This window comes from Tachysurus vachellii, chromosome 15 (genome assembly GCF_030014155.1).
Source record: "Tachysurus vachellii isolate PV-2020 chromosome 15, HZAU_Pvac_v1, whole genome shotgun sequence".
Classification (NCBI taxonomy): Eukaryota; Metazoa; Chordata; class Actinopteri; order Siluriformes; family Bagridae; genus Tachysurus; species Tachysurus vachellii.
Window position 1 is genome coordinate 5,026,381 of NC_083474.1, and position 23,536 is coordinate 5,049,916.

The window sequence follows — 23,536 nt, forward strand, 5'->3', positions numbered from 1 at the left end:
ATAGATAGAGAGAGAGAGAGAGAGAGAGAGAGAGAGAGGTGGCAAGTAAAATATTTTGTGAGCTCTAACTGTATTTCAATCATCTATTTTCCAGATATATAATGGAAAAACAACTATACAATGTAATGCTATACAAACACATTACAGCAATAGTCAATCTCACAGAAAAAACATTCACATATAACAAGTCATGAATTAATTCATACTTGCAGACATATTGAATCATAGTTATACAATTATCTGAATTCCTATATGAATGTGAACTGTCTTTGTTTCATTGGCTTTTTTTACATGTTCAGTATCAGTTCAAATTTAATGGAATTTAATTTATTTGTATAGCGCTTTTAACAATTGACATTGTCACAAAGCAGCTTTACAGAAGCATAGAAACAGAATAAATTTTGTAAAGCTTTTTTGTAAGGTTTCTCTTACTTTTAACAGTTTATCTGCGAGCTGCGAGTGTTATGTGCAGTTTTCAATCCTTTTGTACAAAAATGAGTCTGAAATTATTTTAGCACAAGTTTATTCACAATCATTTTATGCAAACACAATAAATAATGACTGGTTCACACGCTGTAGTCTAAAGGCCTGTTCAAAGTCTTGACTCATCATAAGGCACATTTGACTCAACCATTTTTGTTTAAGTCACAGTTCCGACCTGCCGGATGCAAAAAAAAAATAAAGAATAACTTCTCGATGCAAATCTTCAAATGTTGACTTAATAAACCCACAGACCTACATAACCTGGAAGAAATACTTCCAGAAGCCACAATACATATGGTAAGGGATGAGTAAGGTATATGTACAGGTGTTAATTTATGACATATTCTTGCAAAAATCAACTTTTTGTGCTTTTGTACATGCAAAAAAAAAAAAAAAAAAATACAGACCTCTGCAACATAAAGCACCAATGAGGTATTCCTTCAGTTTGTAATACTTTGCAACCCTCCTGAATACAAGCCTTCAATAAAAAGTACTTTTAATACTTGAAAATAAGTGAAACATTGTTTAGGACAGGACTTTTTGTCTGAGGACCATCAACATGTTAATCAAAATGGTAGCATTCACAACTGGCTCTAGCTAGTGTAGTTGTTTGGTCGACCTATTAGCTGTCTAGCTATATCTAGCTGTTCACTTATATCAATAAAGCACAGTTTGTTTTCCTCTGGCATAAACTACATTTTCATTAACCTCCTATTTACATGACCAACAATCCCATAGTGAATTAACTTGCTTTGTTAGGTGATTGTGTGAGTCAACCAGCTGTCAAAAAGCTAGGACTCTTAGAGAGTCTCATATGTCTCTTTTTTCTATATGAAATGCATTTTTAAAGCACATCCAAAGTAATAAACTGACTATTTAAATGTCCAGCCAGGAGATTAGTAGACACATGTACTGTCCTGACTGTAAATATGAATTACAGACATCTCGAAAAAGGTGAACATTATCAATGGTATAACAAGATGCTTTAAAACCGTCTGCCACTCAATGCTACATTATTGCTTGTTTTGTTTACAACCAGGAAGTCGGCCCACAAGGTCTGACAGTGAAGGCCATACAGCTTACCCACATCCCATTAGACATTAAACACAATTGCACAAACTCAGGAGGCAGTGAGATTCTTGAGGAGCTCTTGAGAGAAGGCAGAGAGAGGCAGTCACAGATTTTCAGGGTAAACACCTATTCCAGTGAACTGGGCTGTACAAAACCATTCTGTAAAGACTTTTATTACACTTGGTTGTTTCATGCGTCTTGAATATAAGGATTATATCTGGATAGGGATTATCTACATAAAAATACATGTGTAACTGCACCCAGGATTCATTTAAAATAGATTTCAAATCTAATTCCACCAACCACTTCAAAAAGGATGTATGAAACACATTTTAGCCACACATATCACATTAGTGTAACTATATCCATCTCCCCAAGCAGAACGTTTGCAAGAGATTAAAAACAGAATGCAGAAATCTTGATTTTTATTGTAATGACTGAAAAACTGAAAATAAAGAATTGCACAGGAAGTAGAATGTAATGTGCTGATTAATTCCTAGTCTATTAACGTGTAATACTGAAAACATCTTTCGAGAGGCTTTAACTACAAGTACATATCATGTGATATTTATCAGGATACAACCCAGATACAAGACACTGAAATGACCAGGCAAAAACACAGTCTAAAAGGTACTGAGGGTAATGAAACAGACTGTCAGATTTTTATTTACCCTCCAACTTCTGATCAGTCATCAAAGAGCTGAGTGGTGCTTCGGTGAGCGCCATTCTGTATGACATGGCCCTTCCTTCTGGGCCAAAAGTCAGCCCTGAGCAATCGGTAGAAGTAGATGAGGATCATGGTGTCCATGAGGAGCACGGTGATCAGGAAGTAACTGCCATGTTGCAGCATGGAGAAGTTGATGATGATGTAATAGGTTATGTAAAACTGGGTACCTAGGCGAAAGGTGACATAAGTGAAGAGGTTGAAGAACTTGTTGGCGTTGTAGAGACTGGACCCTTGAGCTCCTGCTAGTTTCAGAAGTAACCGTGCATGGAGGGTCATGCTGTTGACTTCCACCAGGAGGGCAACTGCTGCTCCAGCCACATAGCGCTGGTTGTACAGATTGTACAGGAAGCACCATAACACCTGAGGGGTGGGGATACAGGAAGGAATTCATGGATGCGATCAAAGATGTTTTTGCCCTATGTAGGGGTAATGTAACGCATTGTAATTATAAGGGTGTGGCTTGTGATTTGTGGCGTGTGTGGTAGATTTCCTTGTTGATTTCTGCCAGCTCAGTAATTTTTATAAAGTCTTCTATAAGAGCACATTCCTCATTGATTCATAAAGTGCTGTACTTCCATTAGCATGCCCGAGTCTGGTTACCACAACCTTAACTTAAAGCTTTGGGTTATTAATCACTTGTGAATTTTTAAGCATATCATTCAGGATCTACAGTGTGAATTTACACTTATGAATCTACACTTACGCATTTTTAAGTTAAGTATTCAGGATCTACAGTGAAACTAATAATAAAATAGTATGGAGTGTACTGTATGTCTTCCTGTACAGAGTTTAAAGGTTTATAAAAGGGTAAAAATCTATACATTGTTCTTCCTTGTTTGTTTTTCAATTCATAATAGATTCCACGATTATGTGGAAATGGTCAGAATGGTGTGGGTTTTCATTCTTGCTAAGCAGAAGCCACATCTGTGTCTGTGGAAAGCCTAAATGAACTGGTTAAAAAGGTGGAATCAGGTGGGGCTTCTGCTTGATTAGAAGGAAAACCTCACACCAACCCTTTCCGGAAAAAGATTAGAAACCCCAGGTATAAACCATACAAAGTAGATATTCTGTTTAGCAAGTCAATTAAAATTAAATTGAAATGTTTCTCAGGTCTTGTCATGATGTGGCCGCTTTTGTTCCAAAAACAGGAATGAAACTTATCCATTGACCCAGTCATCATCACTAGACGTCTGATCACACACGTCACGTCGCTAACCCAGACGTTCTCTCACAGTGCCAGGTCCTGTCCCAGGAACACGAGCATCTTATCCAAGCCGTCATTATCATTTTCATTGTTACTTCAACTCACAAATATAGCCATACTTTACTCATGTGAATACGTACTGTACTGTAACTGTAGGTTACACCATGAGACTCATCTATAAAATAATATAATGCTAAACTTAATACTGCTGCACTTGCTATTGTTTCCTAATGCTCCTTTTTTGTGAAGGACATACCAAGAGAACCGAGAAGAGATTTTCATTGTTCTGTGTTGCAAAAATGCAACTCACCAAGAAATGATGGAGGAGGAACTCCCATGATCCTAGGGCATGTCCTGAAAATATGATGTCACCTGCATCTTGCACAAAATAACCTGTGACAGTAAAGACCCAGGATTAGTTTAGGTTTATGTTTTGCTTAACAGTTTTCCAGTGTGAGATATTGCATTAAAGATCTTTTATGCAATTGCTCATGTGCAGCATTAAAATAAATCTTATGAGATCAATGAAGACTAGAAACTTTTACTGAAATTAATTTCAATTCAAAATCTTTTGCATCTGTAGATTTTGCACAAATTTCGTTGCTCAGTATTGGAAATACAAGCTGAAGAGTAATCAGTTTACAAAGCAGGAGCATGTGATTGTGTTTCATTAAGAAGCTGAAGTGGATATGGGGATGTTACTGACCTGCGGAAACACTCACAAGCAGGTAGCAGACTGGTGTGGAGAAAGAATGCATGTTACTCAGCATCTCTGGCCATAGGCTCACACTGCAGAGTGATAAAGTAACCACAGATAAATCTACACAGGACAATTATATTACAATCTTTCTATTAATCTTAACCTGTCATAAGATGTAGATGCTCTGTAGTAGCATCTACCTGGTAAAGCACAGGTCTACATTAATGTTCTCCTTCTAATAAGTTCTTGTTTCTATAGTAACAACTTACAATAGGGTCTTATATAATAGAAACTCTATATATACCGAATTAAAAAAACAAAAAGGCTGTGAGGAGAATTCCAGGATTAAGATTTATAACAGGATTCTCCAGCCTTGTAACAATCTTTTAAGTTTTCCATCCCAGGAAAGTCTTTAGGATGGAGGGCACAGTTGCAGAGTTGACATTAACACAAACTCATTGCTATGATATTAAAGTAATTACACATTTGCTGTTATTGGAAAACCTACAATAATCAACATCAGGAAGAAAACAGCATGAAACATCTTCAGCATTGATCAACAACACAGTTGATGTAACAACACTAAAGAAAATTCGATTCTGAGCTCAGGTTACTGTTTGTGTAGAGTTTTGTCTTTTGTGAGCCTACTCCAGGTTCTTAGTTTTCCTCAAAAACAAAATGCTAAATTAAAAAAATGCAAAATGCATTGCAAAAAATTGCAAAATGCAAAAAAAAAAACAAAAAAAAAACAACTAAATGCTGGTAGGCAGATTGGTGACTCTAAATTCTGCCTAGATTTGAATGAATGAGTGTGTGTGTGTGTGTGTGTGTGTGTGCGTGCACATGGTACACTGTGATCTACTGATGTCCGATTAAGGGTGAATGTCCAGCTCACCTTCATTATTTATTTATTTTTTTTACTTTAACCAGGATATAAATAAATGGACATTGAGGAAAACATCGACACATATTACAATAACAAACATTGGTAAATTTTATCTATGATTATTATAGTAAAATAAGTAATTTGCAGAATGTTGCAAAATATTTCAGTCGGGAAATTATTAATTACTTAATTCTTTTTTTTTAATTTATTAACAAAAATTTACAGGACAATAATATTATTGTTTATAAGCTGACCCATATTTCATTTACAGCATTTGGCAGACCCCTTTATACAGAGGGACTTACATTTTATACAACTGAATAATTGAAGGTTAAGGGCCTTGCTCAGGGGCCCAGCAGTGGCAGCTTGGTGGAACTAGGATTCAAACTCATCTTCCAATGTGTAGTCCAACACCTTAACCACTAGGCTTCCACGCCTTTATGTTAGGATTCCAGATTTCCCTCTTTCATTTCCCTAGGATTCCAGATTTCTCTCTTTTTACTTAAGACTTCTATTTCTTCATTCCCAAAGAGTTTCATACATACATTATAAAAAAGATCTAGGCTACAGATGGCACAGATGCTAATATACCACCATCCATTGAAATGAAACACTTGCTATTTTATACTTTCATTATCATTTATGAATTAACCAAATCAGCATTAAACAACTCCAACTCCATCCCTGTAATATCAGTGAAACTATACCTTATCAATCCCAAATTTTCACACACACACACACACACACACACACACACACACACACACACACACAAGCATTTCCCCACCATCGACCACATGAATCAGTGTCTCTTACCAGGTGATGGCCCATGGGCCGGTGAGCAGTGAATGGACCAGAGACACACTGAGGTTTCTCCACTTCCAGGACCGGAGCTCATCATGCATCACTACTTTAGGCAGAGGAAGCTTCCTTAGGAGGTGATGGACCACCCTGAACATGAGAGAGAACAACAACACAGAGAGAACAGGGTTCTGGTCCACCTTCAACAATATTCCATCCATCGTCTCCCGCCTTCCTTTGTAAGGTCCCCTGTGGTGTGCTCTGGGCTTCCTAGGGCTATCCTTTCGCTGTTTGGTCTCTCTTGGCCCCTTTTTATATTCCTTATTAGCCGTCACACATTGTCTCACATTTTCCAGCTCCCTGAGGTAGAGAGGGAGTCTTACTTCTGTGCATTATACTCCTCCCTTGTGTCGAGAAGACTGCTGCTGCTGCAGCTTCTGCAGGCTGAATGGTGTGAGAGGGGTGATGGAAAAAGAGGGGGAGTGGAGAAGAGAGAGGAGACAAGAGAAGGGAAAAGGGAGGGGTGTATGCTCAAAAATGGCCAGGAACCAAGGAGGAGCGACGTCGCATTATTTCATGAAATAATAACAGGGATGTCTGAGCCAGAAGCCATCTTTTTTTTTTCAAAGCTCTGAAACAGCAAGACAAAATGGCTGATTGTTTCCACACAACAATGTGTTGTTTATATGTCATGGACAAATTGCAGGCATTGTCACGAGACACAGAGGCTGTCAGTGGTGAATTCCAATGAGGTGCTGCAGAAATGATCTCTTACAAGCACATTTTGTCATTTAAATCTAACACCCACTTTCTGAAAGAGAGAGACAGATAGCAAGTGTGCCTATGTATGAGTGTCGGGTGTGTGTCATAAAGAACCACTATGATCACACACACACACACACACACACACACACACACACCACCCCCAACCCAAGTCACAACTCCCTTTCAGTGGGGGAAGGGTGATGAGACTCGTCATACGTCATGCATGATGAACAAGCAGTAGCTAAACAATGAGCACAGGCTCAGTCTCAAAGCCTTAAAAAAGTACAACAAACAAGCAAACAAACAAACAAACAAACAAAGAAACAAATAAATAATAATAATAATAATTATTATTATTATTATTATTATTATTATTAATAATAATAATAACAATAATAATAATAATAATAATAATAATAATAATAATAATAATAATAATAATAATAATGCCTTTTCTCCAAGTGATTTACACTGATAGATAGATAGATAGATAGATAGATAGATAGATAGATAGATAGATAGATAGATAGATAGATAGATAGATAGATAGATAGATAGAACTTTAAAGTAATACATTTATATAAAAAAATCCTGTGCAAATCAGAGAGTTAACATCTAGAGAGAGTTTACCAATATAGCTGAAAAAAAATCAACAAGTCCAAAGCTCCAATGCCTGAAATCTGTTGCAGGAGCTCCAGGATCCAGGGATTTCTTTGAAAGCTGGTGAAGAGCTCCTTGCATGTGTCAGTCATTGTGATCTGGAGCTATCAAACCCATTTTGGTAATGGCACAGGCTCACCAATGAAGACCACAAGTACTTGCCCAGTCCACTCCCTCTATATTTTAGCTCTGTGCCTTTCTGTGCAGTGCTGCAGCATAAGCAACAGATCCAAAAACATGCCTTAATGTGTCTCAGAGGAAGCATGTGTTAGTTAGCCTTCACTCTCATCGTAGCTGTCAGTCATGCTATGAATTTTTCATACTTGTCTGAATGAGTCAAAATAAATTAGAGCATAAATCACAGGACATTGATTTATTTTGAATGAATCCATGGTCTGGATATTATCAATGGGAATGTAAAATAGGCACAAGAGGGCAGCACAAACACACCTGAGGATGTATTGCCCTCTTCACTAAGTAGGTTATTAATGTTATTCATCAGTAAGTAAAGAAAGTGTGTTTGAGTCATTTCATTAATGAACAGTACATTCAGAACAAAACCAAAAAAAAAACAGGCATAAAAACGAAAGGAGTTATTTTTTCACCTTAGCTAAAAATCATACTCTTACAAACAACAGCCAGGATTTGTTTTTTATTTTTAGCACTAATATTAAACTAAGGTTAACTAATGTTGTTTATAATTAAAAAAATTATAATAAAGATCCTCTTTTTTTCTTACTTTATTCATTTATTTCCCTTTATTTATTTATATTATATTAGCCGGCAAAATAAAACACGAGGGATTAAAAGCATAGTTTTAGGGTCTATAATGGACACAGTGGACTCTAACCTCCATAACCTCAGAAAATCTCTGGTCTGTATGCTTTAATTAGCTGAATCATCTCTCTCTCTCTCTCTCTCTCTCTCTCTCTCTCTCTCTCTCTCTCTCTCTCTCATATAGAAAACCTAAAAAGACCTCAAGGCTGCCAAGGACCAACAGCTCTTTATCAGTTGTGGTCATTGTGGGGATCAGTGCATGAGAAAGTTTGTCATTCATTAGACACGGACACTAATGTATTTAGTATAACTAGCACATACAATAACAATGAAACTAAATGACAGAAACATGCTATGAAATGGTGTGATTATTGGTTTCAGTAACCATAACAGCTTGTTATCTGATACAGACAATTACAATCATAGAGATTCTCTCTCTGTGCTACTCTATGGCCAACAACTACTGTTCTGCAGCTCTGCAGATATTATTTCAGTCATGTCTAAAGAAATCAAGTCTGCTGTGTTACTATTTGGTGTGTAGAAGCACACTGTTATGTTTTCAAATAAGTTTTTAGGAATCATTTACAATAATTTCATTTATTTCAGTTTTACTTGTATAGTGCTTTAACAACTTTGTCATAAAGCAGTTTTACAGAAATGTTTAAATTCAGGATATAAATTTTGCATTGGAAAATGTGTCCCTTTTGAGCAAGAGTTGAGGAAAGACTCACTGAGACAACATGAGGAAGAAACCTTGAGAGGACCCAGATTTATAAAGGAAGCTATTCTCATCAAAGTGACAAAGGAGAGTGTGATTACAAATCTTTTCCCTTCTATAACTGTATACTATATGGCCAAAAAGTGCAATTATGTAACCGGCATTCATTATGAAGTTTATTCACTAATAAACACACATGCACATGTTCACACAGTACTTAATAATGAATCATAGCATCTATAATTAACTAAGCTTACTTTAGCTTTACAAAAAATGCTCATTGAGGAGGAATGTGCTAAGCCTCCAGGATTTGCTCACAAAGCATTTTCCACCCCAACAATGAGTGATGACTGATCTATGGTCTGTGTAAATGAGAAGCACTAACCAGTATATATAAATAACAATGATTAGTAGAGCCAATCATTTATGTAATAAGTTAATTTAGGTCTCAAAATATTAGAAGCATTATACAAGTGATTTTTTAATTGTGTTTGTATGAAAGTTCATGATGAACTTTTGCAGCCTAAGACTGTCTGGTTGCATATTTCTGTGTTGTGTGTTGGTTCTACGGCTCAGTCATTGGCAAGGAATGTACAGAGCTGTTGTTCTTACTGAAACTGAGAGATCCATTGAACTAAAGCATGCAGTGGAACAGTATCACTGGAAATCTCCACCTCTTTAATTGCTTACTGATATTTCCTAATAAATATGCTATGCTTTGTTGCAAAAATATTAGTCACTGTGACAATTTACCCCAGTAAATGCAGAATTTAGGTGGATTTATGTTTAAGCCTCATGTCCTATGCAGACTCTCAGGTCTATAGATTATATCTAATCAACACTTCAGCTGACTCAGCTATAGGGTCATACTGTATTAGACTGTATGTAGTGTATCATAACCCTGCTAAAAAATCCAGCATTGTCCAATCAAAGACAACAATATCCAGTCAGGGATTTGAGCAAAATCTTGTCAGGCACTACCATGACATATATGTACCAGCTGGTGAGTTATTATGCAGCTGCTCTATTATTTCATGAAATCTAGTAATAAAACCATTTTATTAATAATGATATGTCTAGGTGCAGTGCCACAGAGTCGAGCATTGCTGCCGACTCCAAGGTTCCCAGTTTGATCGTGAGATCGAGGTCTGTACGTGTTCTTCATGTATCCACATGAGTTTCCTCTGCCAGGAAGACAACTGGCTCACATAGATAGATAGATAGATAGATAGATAGATAGATAGATAGATAGATAGATAGATAGATAGATAGATAGATAGATAGATAGATAGATAGATAGATGTAAAATGTAACAGTCTAATGGCCAGGGGGACAAAAGGTTCCTCAGTATTGTAGTGGAGCAGGACAGAGACAGCAGTCTGCCACTGAACACACTCCTCTGCCTGTTGAATGTGCTGTGCAAAGAGTGGTGGGTGTTATCTAGGTTGTGGAGCAGTCTGTCAAGGGTCGTTTGCAGTGAGTCCAGCTCTGTCCCAACCTCAGCCTCTCCAGTCTGTCCAATATCTTTTTGCAGCTAAAAAGGGCAAAGATAATGTTATTGCTGATTCTCTGTCGAGAATGTATTCATAAACATGATGAAAAGATGTTTATTCTTGTGTATGGGGTGTTACGTCCTTGTCTATTTTTGTTTTCTGTTTGGGGGGGGTGTCTGTGTTTCTGTGCAGGATGAACACCGATTGGTTCCTGAGGTTTACCTGGTACCATGCCCTGCCTGGTCAGCTGACTCCCAGCGGCCTATAAAAGGTTCCACCACCTCTAACTGTTTTAGCCTTTTGGCTCATTTGCTGTGTTTGGTTACTCGTTTGCTGCTAGCTAATATTGTGTTAGAGTTGTTTGTTGTATTCGTGTGTTTAGCCATTCCTGTTAATGCTGACTACTGATTGTTCTTTTGACTTCGATTCTGGATTGCACCTGTTTGAACTTATTAGCTAACCTGTAAATATTTGTATATAGTATTATTGGGGAGGTAGAGAGACCAATGGCATTTTTGTTTGAACCTTTTATTGATTGTGTTTTTGTTCAGGGAGTTAGGGAAGTGATTGTATTTTCTTTTCTTTTGTTTGCCAAGTAGGGAAGTTAAAGGGTACAATAATGAGCTGTTTTTATTTGTTATTTTGGCCTTGTCGGCTCCTGAAGACATACCCCCAGTTGTGAAATTGTTCTTCTCATTAAAATATTGTTCTTTCAGTTACCTCTGTTTCCTCGTACCCTTTCATGTTGCGCCTTCACCCCTAGACGGGGCATAACACCACCCCGGCACACCACAACATTTTAAAGCATACTGATGATCACAGATTGGTAAAAGACGTGTTTTTGCAGATGTTGAAGGATGCAAGCCTCCTAAGGAAGTATAGATGGCTCTGTCCTTTTCTGAGGAGAATATCCATGTTTGTGGTCCAGTCCAGCCTATCATTCAGCTGCAGCCCCAGATATTTGTAGTTCCTGACCATCTCCACATCAACTCCATGTATTGACAAACTTTGAGATAGTGGTTTGTTTCTAAAAAATCCATCACCGTCACTTTGATCTTGGAGGTGTTCAGCTGCAGATGGTTGGACTCATACCACCTCACGAAGTCTTTAATCGGGTCTGTTCACCTCCTCCTGACCATCCCTGACACAGCCGAATATCACAGTGTTTCTGTGTATGGCAGAGCTCAGATGTGTATAGGGTGAACAGTACAGGAGAGAACACAGTCTCCTGTGGTGCTCCAGTGTCACTGATTGTGTGTCAATATGTGTGTACATATGAGGATGAGGTTCCCCTTTGAGTCTGGTTCCTATTAAGGATCTTCCTTTACCAACTAAGGGAGTTTTTCCTCCCAACAGTCACATGAGTCACCCCAGACTTGCTTATTGGGGATAAATACAAACACATTTACATATATCTAATATTAATCTTGAATTTTGTATTATATTCATATTTATAATAACTTTTTGTTCTATGTTTATGTTCTGTAAAGCTGCTTCGAGACAATGTCCATTGTAAAAAAGAGCTATATAAATAAAATTGAATTGAATTGAATTGTAAATAAAAGAATTTCCAAGATTATTCCCATTAAAAAAAAATAAATGTCTATATTAGAATGTTATTAAAGTATTACTGAATAGTGAATAGTGATTAGAGTTAAAATCTCATTGTCTCAATTTTTTTTTTTTACATTTATCATGAACATGCTATGCTTTAAAGAAAATACTTTGTCTAAAAATGTAACTATGCATTAGTAGTGCCTTTTGTGTTTGTTTGTTTGTTTGTTTGTTTGTTTTGATTTCCTGAACGCGGAGAATTTTCCAGGTTTAACCTAAATTTGTCCTTTCTCGCGTTCCGTATGGATACAGGAAGCGTTGCTTAGCGACGTCGCAGGCGATGCGATGATTCACAGCAAGATGGAGAAGTACGAGAAAATCAAAGTGGTCGGTAGAGGAGCATTCGGGTAATGCAAAGATAAACACGTTAAATCCGCTCCTTTCTAAATGCCGTCTTTTACATATAGATCCATTCGACAGCTTGCAAATGTTTTATTTTTAAACTAAAAAGTTACTGTACTTTTGCGCGCGTGCTTTATTCTTAAGTAGGATTGTTATTGATGGCTTATAAAACAGATCCTGGGCTTTTCCCCCATACACAAGCTTGTCTTTTTTTTTTTTTTTTTTTAGCATATTCCATATTCCTATATTTGACCTAATCTATTTTATTAGATGTTAGTTAACATGCAGGTTATCCTATGCATGCCTGAGGATTCTGTAATCTGAGCCTGATCAATAATTCACTCCTCTGTGGCTTCTTTAGAAAGAAAGGTTGATATACAGGTGCATTTAGTCTGTAAAGAACGATTTCTTTTGAGAAATATATTAGATACACGACCTCTGTAGTGCAGTACATAATTGAATGGTCTGATTTCAGATAAAGTCTCTTATAAAGATGAAGACCAGATTTTTACCTTCACTTTGAACATTAGCTTGTCTTTTTCTTTCGGACAGAATCGTGCACCTTTGTCGTCGGAGAACTGATGGTGCTTTGGTCATACTGAAAGAAATCCCAGTGGAGCAGATGACCAGGGATGAGCGTCTTGCCGCGCAGAATGAGTGCCAAGTTCTCAAGTTACTCAACCACCCCAACATAATCGAGTATTATGAAAATTTCCTTGAGGACAAGGCACTCATGATCGCAATGGAATATGCACCAGGTAACACGTTTCCAGGTTTTTGTTTTTGTTTTGTTTTTGTTTTTTACAAAAACTTTTTAAACTTTGGCCTTTGGAGAAAATGAGAACTTAGATCAATGTAATGAGTAAAAACAATGTAATTCTGTAATATGGCCAGATTCAACCCATTAATTGAGCTGGATAACAAGCTGCTATACATAAATTAATTAAATGCCTTTATTTTTTGTTGTTCGGAGCAGATCAGAGTTTTTGATCTGTATTTGTTGTTACCTGTCCTGTATATTTTAGGTGGAACTCTTGCTGATTACATCCAGAAGAGATGCAATTCCCTGCTGGATGAAGACACCATACTGCATTTCTTTGTGCAGATCTTACTGGCCCTCTACCACGTTCACAACAAACTTATTCTTCATCGAGACCTTAAAACCCAGAACATTCTTTTGGACAAGCACCAGATGATAGTCAAAATAGGTGACTTTGGGATCTCCAAAATACTAGTTAGCAAGAGCAAAGCTTACACTGTAAGTGCCTTGTGTATCTTTACACCAATTCCCTTTGCAACCATTAAGTATATTTGTGCTGTAATAAATGTTCTTGTAATTGCAGGTGGTTGGAACCCCTTGTTACATCTCTCCTGAATTGTGTGAAGGAAAACCGTACAACCAGAAAAGTGATATTTGGGCTCTGGGTTGTGTGCTCTATGAACTTGCCAGCCTCAAAAGAGCTTTTGAGGCAGCTGTAAGAGAATTTTATACTTGATTTGTCTCAAACCATATAACTTCTGCCTGAACTTGTATAGTGAGAGTCTGAGAGGAGTTGTTTTCTGTTCTCAGAATCTACCTGCCTTAGTCTTAAAAATCATGAGCGGTACATTCGCCCCGATTTCAGACCGCTACAGCCCGGAACTGCGACAGCTTATCCTCAACATGCTTAACCTGGACCCATCCAAACGGCCACAGCTCAACGAAATCATGGCCAATCCCATCTGCATCCGGCCCCTGCTGAACCTCTACACTGACATTGGCAATGTCCGTATGCGCAGGTTGGACAGCTTGCATAACCTTGCAAACCACGCATTAACAAATTGGGGCAGTGGTGGCTAAAGTGGTTAAGGCTCTGGGTTGAGGATTGGGGTTTAAGCCCCAGTACTGTAAAGGTGCCTCTGTTGGGCCCTTGATTGAGGCCCTTAACCCTCACTGCTCCAGGGGTGCTGTATCATAGCTGACCCTACGCACTGACCCCAGCTTCCAAAGTTGGGATATGCAAAGAAAAAATGTATCTCTGCTGTAACGTATATGTGACAAATTAAAGGCTTCTATTCTATACTGATAAATATATTCACTGGATAACTTTTTCCAAACAGAATTGAAAAGCCGCTGTCCACCATGCAGGCAGGTTCTCACAGCAGACCAGGCAGCCGTGTGACTGGAACAAGAACAAGGGGTTCGATTTTATGGCTTTATTAATGCTTTATTTTATAGGGTGGTATTTTTGGGGAGTTTTATAATACATATATTTAAATTTTACCTTTAAGGCACAGGCTCCCCCTGACCTGAGGTAGTTCGGATAAGCGGTAGAAGATGAATGAATGAATGAATGAATGAAATTTTACCTTTATATTTATCAGTGCTTTTTTGATAGATTATGTTATATGTTATTTTACCATTCTCATTGAATGTATTTTTTTTTTTCAGTTTTAAGCCTGGTAAATGTTTTTTTTTTGTAATCTTTATTATTATTTTATTATTATTAATATCAAGTAGGGGCACGGTGGCTTAGTGGTTAGCACATTCGCCTCACACCTCCAGGGTCGGGGTTCGATTCCCGCCTCCACCTTGTGTGTGTGGAGTTTGCATGTTCTCCCCGTGCCTCGGGGGTTTTCTCCGGGTACTCCGGTTTCCTCCCCCGGTCCAAAGACATGCATGGTAGGTTGATTGGCATCTCTGGAAAAATTGTCCCTAGTGTGTGATTGCGTGAGTGAATGAGTGTGTGTGTGTGTGCCCTGTGATGGGTTGGCACTCCGTCCAGGGTGTATCCTGCCTTGATGCCTGATGACGCCTGAGATAGGCACAGGCTCCCCGTGACCCGAGGTAGTTCGGATAAGCGGTAGAAGATGAATGAATGAATGAATGAATAATATCAAGTAATAAAAATTACTACTACTAATAACAATAGTATAGTTGAAACAAGCATGAACATAAGGTGTAATTTTGGGTGTCATTTTTTTCTCCAGGTGGTTTGTCAAGCTTAATTTCGACCAAGATGATGCACTCTCTGCCCTTGTCGTCGGTGTATACGTGGGGCAGTGGCATCTCCACGCCACTCCGATTGCCCATGCTCAACACTGAGGTGGTGCAGGTTTCACTGGGCCGCACACAAAAGATGGGTGTCACCAAATCAGGACGCCTTATCACTTGGGAGGTTAGTTGGTCAGAGTCCAGCTTTGCATCCCGTGTTCACAGAATTTATACCACTCTAGAGTTATGATTCTCTGAGAGTTGAAAGGTAAAAGTGTTCTGGTGAAATGTTATAAATAGCAGTGAATATGGAATAAAGTCTATCCGTCCTTGTTGTCTTCCCTCCATCTCTTGTTGATACTCCTGACTGTGCTCACACCTGCCACTGGCAGAATCCCAAAAGCTTCAAACAGACTGGACATATGCAAGGCTGGAATGGACTGCATAATATTTGGCAGAAAAAGGTTTCTTCGGTTACTTCAGATACTTCGGTTTCCTCCACAGCATGCCATTAGACTGGGGTAGATGATTGTGTGTTTAGTGTGTGAATGGAAGTGGTAGTCTAGTGGTTAACGTGTTGGACTACTGATCGGAAGGTCATGAGTTTGATTCCCAAGTCCACCAAGGTGCCACTGCTGGGCCTATAAATTTAAACTATGTCATTTTTTATCCAGAATATTTAGATTTCTATACAGCTGCTTTGACACTGTCGAGTATTAACAAATAAAATTGAACTGAATTGAAAATACATTTTTTTCAGATGGTCTTCTTAACGTCACCTTCTTTTGAAGAAGTATGTTGTTGAAATGTTTTGACTCGTTTCTGACTCGGTTATCTTTTGATGTGTCCCTGTCACAGGCTCCGACTGTGGGCTGCGGCGAGGCTTCTCTACCCGGTGGTCTGGAGCAGATGCAGCCCCAGTTTGTCTCTCGCTTCCTAGAGGGTCAGTCTGGTGTCACCATCAAATCTGTCTCCTGTGGAGACCTCTTTACAACCTGCATGACAGGTACACAACAAAAACAGTGCAAGAAACAAGGTTTAAATGCTAAAATAGGTTCAAATAAAAGTAGGATAAAATGCTAAAGCTTAATTTACCATTACATTAAAGTGATAAAACTCTTTGGTTTAATATTCCAACTCAAGTCTAGTCACATTCCTCACTTACAATATGAAATCTGTTTTTCACTGAAACAGCTTTTAGCTCAACACAGCATTAAAGATCTGCTCTCACAGTTCATTTGCTTTTCCCTTACAGTTTATTACAGATGACAGATTAATGCTTTTTTTTAGGATTATTCTGTTTTTGTTCAATCCTAATCCCAGTTCACCTTTTGTCATGGGCGGTTAATTCTCTTCTCTTCTCCTTTTGTTTACAGACAGAGGCATAATTATGACATTTGGAAGTGGAAGCAATGGGTGTCTTGGACATGGAAATTACAATGACATAACACAGGTAAGTGTTTTCTAGTTAGTGTTAAAGGTTTCAGAGTTAGTATTTGAGAAGTGTGTGAGGTTTAAACCCAAGGACTTCCAAATAGCCAGTGCTGGACCCTGGGTCTGGACCTCTAACTCTCAAATGCTGAACTGTTTGCTGATTGATTGTATCATTTATCTGCATTGGATAAAGGTGTCTGTCAAATACATAAATTTTATTTCTCCTAATTGTCAGGTGTCTTAACAGATAAAATACAGACCCAAGTGTAGGGATTCATTTAGGGAAAAAATAACAAAGGGCTAGAAACACTAGAAAACTGGAAACACAAAACACGGAAACACAGAAACAGACACACAGACACTGAGGCAGACACTGAGGCAGACACTGAGGCAGACACTGGCACTGAGACTGGCACTGGCACACTGAGACATTGAGACAGAGAAGTGAACCAAAGACAAGGACTCTGCAAAAAAACAGACGCAAGACAACCAGTAAAAATAGGGGTGACAATCATTGAAACACAAGGAACAGATGTGCAGAGACGGGACAGATAAGGAAAGGGCTGGACTTACACACCTGGTACAAAAAAAACAAAACAAAGACACATGGCACAGATAAACAAACTGCAACAATGTCCCCCTAGTGTCCAAACAGGAAAAAGTCCAGGCCAATTCCTGACTAACACACTGACTTGAGGGCTCTATAATTTTAGAACTAAAATACAGGGTTCTAGCAGCAGAATACATAAATAGATAGTAACTGCACTGCAATTGTCTGCTTATAGCATTTAGTGTAACTAACAAGTTTAATTAGTCAGTTAAACTGTTTTTAATAGAGATAAAGAACACTTGGATAATTAGATCTGTTGTAAATGTAAATGTCAGTAGTCTTGTTTAACAGTAAACATTGTTAAACACAGTCACTGTTTCAGATTTTTACTTTCCATATATTTATAGAACAGATTAAACCTTCATGTTGCTTTTTCTCCTTCTGTCTTTGTCTGTATTCGTGTAGCCCAAAATAGTGGAGGCTCTTCTGGGCTATGAGCTGGTTCAGGTGTCCTGTGGCGCCTCCCATGTGCTGGCTGTGACCAACGAGAGGGAGGTCTTCTCCTGGGGAAGAGGAGACAATGGTACATTAACATGAGCTATAAGCTGACCTGATCGAGTAACTCTACATTCTCTCTCTCTCTTTTTCTCTCTCTCTCTCTCTCTCTTTCTCTCTCTCTCTCTCTCTCTCTTTCTCTCTCTCTCTCAAAACCGCCCCTGCTTCCCTTGCAGGTCGACTAGGACTGGGCACTCAGGATTCCCACAATGCCCCACAGCAGGTGAATATCCCAGTAGATTTCGAAGCCCAGCGAGTGTTGTGTGGGGTTGACTGCTCCATGATCGTGAGCACTCAACACCAGATCCTAGCATGTGGCAGCAACAGGTATAAAACTTCAACAGCACCAAACACTTTTATAAATTCTCTTAAATATGTGCAATCTGTTAAGTTCTGAACATTCACACTCCATCTCAATCGGCCAGCAAGGTGATTTGTTCCGGCCCTTCAAGTGTGAAAAAAGACATCGCTAGAATAAAATTATTTCAGTCGGACAACGGACCCTACAGTTCTGAAGTGATGGGCGTCTGTTCCATTCAGCACGAGCCGCAGTCGTGGCACAGAGCAGGAGTCACGTGATGTTAGGCGAGTCTCATGAGCAGCCTCTCCTGTGAGACGCGATGACTGACAGGATGATGACGGATGAGAATCTTTGTTCGTCATTCTCACACATAAATACCATTAAAACGAGTAATCACACATCCCTCACACGCCCAGCACCTGCACCACTGTATGTGTATTGCGCAGACAATGTATACCTGTGCACCCGATTTCACTGCTCATTAATTTCTCTCATTAGAAGGCAGCCTAAATGTTTGCCAATTATTATAGAGATGGCAGTAGTAGTTTAAATAGACATACTAAAATAATTTAGTTTGACAAAAAAATACCATGAAACAATGATATTTTCCATATTGTGAACTTTTTTATTATGTGCACTTAAGTCTCAGTTAAATGAGATAAATTGTAAAGGAGTGTGATACGTCTTGCTGATTTACCCATTTGAATGTAGAAAAAAGTTTACATGGGCATCTTACAATGCACTGATGATGTAATGCAGTTTCATAATTCTGTACATCACAAGCATGTTTAAATGTAGGGGGAAAAAACCTGGTGTCTTATGGTGCGAAAACACAACACATGGGCTCCTATATTGTTGTGTCTTCACTCATATTGCAAGCCAGACTTCTCCAGACCTCACTTGGGATGCTTTTCATGAACTGGCCCCATGACAAACTAATTGAATAGCCCTGCTGCTCTAAGCAGCCAAAGGATACTGTGTGGATGCAGTGAGAGCTATACAGCCACCAGAGGGTGCTGCTGTTTCTGTTTTGCTGAAAGTCTGGTGAAATTGTATTTGTGTAGCGCTTTTAATAATGGACATTTTCCCAAAACAGTTTTAGAGAAACCTGGGTATACATTTTGTTATTTAAAATGATATGTAACGAGCAAGCCAGAGGCAACGGCAGCAAGGAAAACCTCCCTGCAGCGACAGGATGAAGAAAGTTTGGATTAATCAGACTCAGAAGGGAAGCGAAAACATCCTCTTCTAGGTGAAGCGTGATTATAAATCATTTCTCTTCTATAACTGTAGATTATAGAGTATTGTATTGCTTCCTGTTAAAAGGAAATTGAGTATAAGAATTATTTGACTTTCTTGCAGTTAAAGTTGAAGTTATTCACAGTTTAGTGATGGGTGTGTGTTCAAACTGTTCTTAGGAATTGCTGTCTAAAGGTTAGCTAAAAGAACATCCATCCGTATTAGGGTGTCTATGTGGAACCATGCACATGTTCATCTGTCCTGACAGTCACTTGTGTGAGACTCCAAGTAATGGGTTCATCAGGATGGATCAGGTAGGACCAGAAGGATGAAGGAGTCATGATCACTGGTACAACAGGAATAACTCAACAGACAGAGAACGAGAAATAACGGATTATTAGATATAATCTTATGCTGTAATGATTTAAGAAGGTGTACTTTGTGCACAGAGTGAAAGCCAGGACTTCTTAAAGACTAGCTGTGACAGGAAGAGCCTGAAGGTAGCACAGACATGAAGGATTCCTGGAACATAAAGCAGTCACTCTAAAAGGCGGTGGCTCAGAAAAGGTGCCACTAAAGTGCAAGAGCAAACGACAAGCAAAAATGTCATTTAAGTATATTTGTTTTGGTGAGATTTGGTGAGCTGCTGCACAGTCACTTGTTATTTACATATAGCACAAATTGAGATTGAGTGATTGATACATTTTCATGTATATAATATATACTGGTTAGCATGGCATTTGTGACACAGCTTCAGATTAGACTTCACTTTCTTTGGAAAACGTCAATTAACCTGTAAGCTAAACATATTTTTTATTAACAAAAGATCTTTGACATCTTGACCATTCGGACTTTGGCAACATTCATTCATTCATTCATTCATCTTCTACCGCTTATCCGAACTACCTCGGGTCACGGGGAGCCTGTGCCTATCTCAGGCGTCATCGGGCATCAAGGCAGGATACACCCTGGACGGAGTGCCAACCCATCACAGGGCACACACACTCATTCACTCACACAATCACACACTAGGGACAATTTTCCAGAGATGCCAATCAACCTACCATGCATGTCTTTGGACCAGGGGAGGAAACCGGAGTACCCGGAGGAAACCCCCGAGGCACGGGGAGAACATGCAAACTCCACACACACGAGGCGGAGGCGGGAATCGAACCCCGACCCTGGAGGTGTGAGGCGAACGTGCTAACCACTAAGCCACCGTGCCCCCATACTTTGGCAACATTATAAAACAAAAAGATCTTTTTGCAATGCATGAGCTGAAACCCCTGAGGCACTGTCCCAGTATCATCCTGCAGTATTTCCTTGACCAACTAGTATTTCCTTGACCAACTAGTTCTGGTTGTTATGCTTATATTCCTGTAATGCTTGCTGTGTCACTGAGAAAAGCATCAATCATCACAGGGAAATGACCTTTCCACAGTTAATCACCCACATTGTCTTTACTGACTGATACATATGAATGATTATCCTATTAAGTATTGTCTAATAAATTCATACGTATGTTTAATTAAGACTCATGTTTGCTGCTAACCAATATGAGCAGATCAAGTTCAAATGACATTTTCTTTTCTAAAGACCAGTCATATGTGTCCACTTACAGGTTTAACAAGCTAGGCCTGGATACCACCAACTACACAGAGGAGACCCCCTCATGTTGTGAGGTAGAAGAGGTCCACACGTTCCAGCCAGTTCAGTCGTCCCCACTGAACGTTGAGAAGATTGTGTACATCGACATCGGAACGGCCCACTCCGCCTCGGTCACCGGTGAGACGAGGATCCATCAGACTAGTGATCTTTTTTATCTTTTTGTACAGTTATCACAGATCCAGCATGAGAGATTTCAACCAGATTTCTGTTGCAAATGTGCCCTGAAACCCAGAGAAAGGTCAGTGTTTCACATTTGGCAGTAACCAGCATGGGCAGCTTGGCTGCAGCTCTCGCCGCAACAGCAGAGTGCCCTTCCGAGTGCCAGGGCTGCAGGGCATCACCATGGTAGCGTGCGGAGACGCCTTCACTCTGGCCGTTGGTTCAGGTACTAAAATAACCCGGTATCATAAAGACTTAACAGTGGCTGTGGTATCAGGAGATTCGGAGAGAAATTGTTTTGTCTTTTGTGACAGATATTGTTACAAACCATTAGTACAAATAATTGTATTATGTTTCTGTCCCTGTTGGCTAGTTGTATTAAATCTTTTGGTACATCAGAATCTTTTTGTTTCAGCTCTAGGTCACTCTCTATGTGCTTAATGATTTAGTCAGGACCATTAAGCAGCGTCATGTTTTAGTCTTCTTAAAGGCAGAATGAGATAATGCTTTAGACAGAATTGTCTCAAGAATGCAGACATTAGTTATTAGATATTGCAGATATTGGTTACTAAGATGTTATTACCGTGTGATGTTTTACCGCGTTGATGTCTTTTGTCCTTTAGAAAGTGAGGTGTATACCTGGGGAAAAGGAGCCCGTGGGCGCCTTGGAAGGAAAGAAGAGGATTCTGGGATACCGAAGGCAGTGCAGCTTGATGAGAGTCACCCATTCACAGTTACATCAGTGGCTTGTTGCCATGGCAACACACTCTTGGCTGTAAAACGTAATGTAGCATAATATGTCTTTTGACATTCCATTAGAAAACTCTGGAATCATCCACGTCTATGAGTAACAGCAGCCTTACAGTACAGCTCCAAGAATTTGGGATCTTTTATTCAGATTAAAAAATATAAACCAGATACCAAAGTCTATATTTTATATATTGAAACAAAAAATGTTGATGGTTTTCAGTATTTTAAGTAAAGGAAGAGGAACTAGTGAAAGATGAATAATATTCTTTAATGAAATATTTTCTTGTTGGTTAGAAATTTCTTCTCATATGTTAAAGCATACGCTGAATATTGATATATCTGAATATTCGTTTTATGATACTTATATTGTCCATTTTATAAAATTATTATAACAGCGTTAATCAGTAGACATTAATTTCTACATGTTATTAAAACCTGAAAAGTTATAGAAATAGCACTAGCAATATCAGAATTAGCAAATCACTCCACACAGTTGGAATTATATTATTAAGAACTTTCTGGATCCCAAACCTCTGAGCAGGAAGGCACTAGCAGATTGTGCAGGTTTTGTTGGGTTTGAAGCTTTGCACCAGGGCCTCAGATTGTTAATGATGTCTGTTGTGCTCAGTTGACAATAGTAGCAGTGTAACACAAGTTGCACTTTGTTTAGGTCCCATAAAGCTTCAATGGCTTCTTACTAAATGTGCCGTATTTGAATGTAGACATGCTTTGTCCCCAGGAATACAATGAAAACAGGACTATCATGTTTGGTGACTTTCCTGCTGGAGTCAGGGGCTTTTTAAATGTACAATGAGTGAAATATAAACAAGAGGAATAACTTAGTTTGCAGTTTTAAAGATATATAAATAATTGACTGAGTTGTTTCCAGTTTTATATTTCTGTAATATTAAAAGAATTTGAATAGATAGATAGATAGATAGATAGATAGATAGATAGATAGATAGATAGATAGATAGATAGATAGATAGATAGATAGATAAATGTTCAATATACACATCAACTGTTGCTTTCACTAATAATGACACTCTCTTTTACAGCCTTTTTTGAAGACCCTGGCCCTAAGTGACCCGTATACCTCAATGGTATAAGAGAACAGACAGACAACAAACATTCAGAGCAATTAGTCACAATGACTTTTAAAGACTTGGAAGGAAGTGGACTGCCAAAGAATTTCAAGGCATTATGACAATTTATGGAAAGTGCAATAACATCAAAGGTACTATTGTATGGATTATGAAGGCTTATAGGTTTATATATCCAATTGAAATTATAACATATAGTGTGGTTTATGCTTGAAGGCAAAATCTTTTATGAATAACGTCTGTGAACGCTTCAGCTCTGGGATTGTCAGTTTGCTGCTATACAATCACAAAGTAATTATATAACACACTCGCAGGAAGTCAGACCGGTCCTGTAGGATTATTATGAAACAGTATGTGACAGAACTAACATGTAACAGCGGAATTCCAAAAAAAATTTGTTACGTTCTTTGTTCTTTCTATAAATTGCATCATGCTATCTATAACTTTTTTAAACTTTTGTACACCAAAAGAACAGAAATATTCAAATAAATGTTTTTAAATACATACAATAACTAAAAGGAGTTTCTGTGCAAACCAAAAAAAGTGTCTATTTTCTGAATCA

General features: G+C 38.6%; 2 protein-coding genes across 2 annotated transcripts; one reads left to right on the forward strand and one right to left on the reverse strand.

Moving 5' to 3' along the window:
* Window positions 1-506: 506 nt before the first annotated feature.
* LOC132858008 (TLC domain-containing protein 1-like) lies at window positions 507-6,668 on the reverse strand. Its single transcript, XM_060888164.1, has 4 exons — window positions 5,888-6,668; window positions 4,192-4,274; window positions 3,796-3,878; window positions 507-2,641 (listed from the first exon to the last, which is right to left on the reverse strand). The coding sequence occupies exons 1-4, from the start codon at window positions 6,091-6,093 to the stop codon at window positions 2,240-2,242; spliced, it is 774 nt and encodes a 257-aa protein (XP_060744147.1). The 5' UTR covers window positions 6,094-6,668; the 3' UTR covers window positions 507-2,239.
* A 5,516-nt stretch (window positions 6,669-12,184) lies between these two features.
* Window positions 12,185-23,462, forward strand: nek8 (NIMA-related kinase 8). Its single transcript, XM_060888039.1, has 15 exons — window positions 12,185-12,246; window positions 12,794-12,999; window positions 13,267-13,499; window positions 13,585-13,716; window positions 13,812-14,020; window positions 14,342-14,421; window positions 15,212-15,399; window positions 16,074-16,221; window positions 16,592-16,668; window positions 17,665-17,782; window positions 17,931-18,081; window positions 20,916-21,079; window positions 21,195-21,347; window positions 21,745-21,903; window positions 22,930-23,462. The coding sequence occupies exons 1-15, from the start codon at window positions 12,185-12,187 to the stop codon at window positions 22,956-22,958; spliced, it is 2,109 nt and encodes a 702-aa protein (XP_060744022.1). The 3' UTR covers window positions 22,959-23,462.
* The last annotated feature ends 74 nt before the right edge of the window (window positions 23,463-23,536 follow it).

Coding starts and splice junctions, on each gene's coding strand:
- LOC132858008 (XM_060888164.1), bottom strand. CDS start 6,093: ATGGATGGAATATTGTTGAAGGTGGACCAGAACCCTGTTCTCTCTGTG. Junction 4,275..5,887: donor GGCCCATGGGCCATCACCTG/GTAAGAGACACT, acceptor ATCACTCTGCAG/TGTGAGCCTATGGCCAGAGA. Junction 3,879..4,191: donor GCTTGTGAGTGTTTCCGCAG/GTCAGTAACATC, acceptor TTACTGTCACAG/GTTATTTTGTGCAAGATGCA.
- nek8 (XM_060888039.1), top strand. CDS start 12,185: ATGATTCACAGCAAGATGGAGAAGTACGAGAAAATCAAAGTGGTCGGT. Junction 16,222..16,591: donor CTTTACAACCTGCATGACAG/GTACACAACAAA, acceptor TTTTGTTTACAG/ACAGAGGCATAATTATGACA. Junction 21,904..22,929: donor CACACTCTTGGCTGTAAAAC/GTAATGTAGCAT, acceptor TCTCTTTTACAG/CCTTTTTTGAAGACCCTGGC.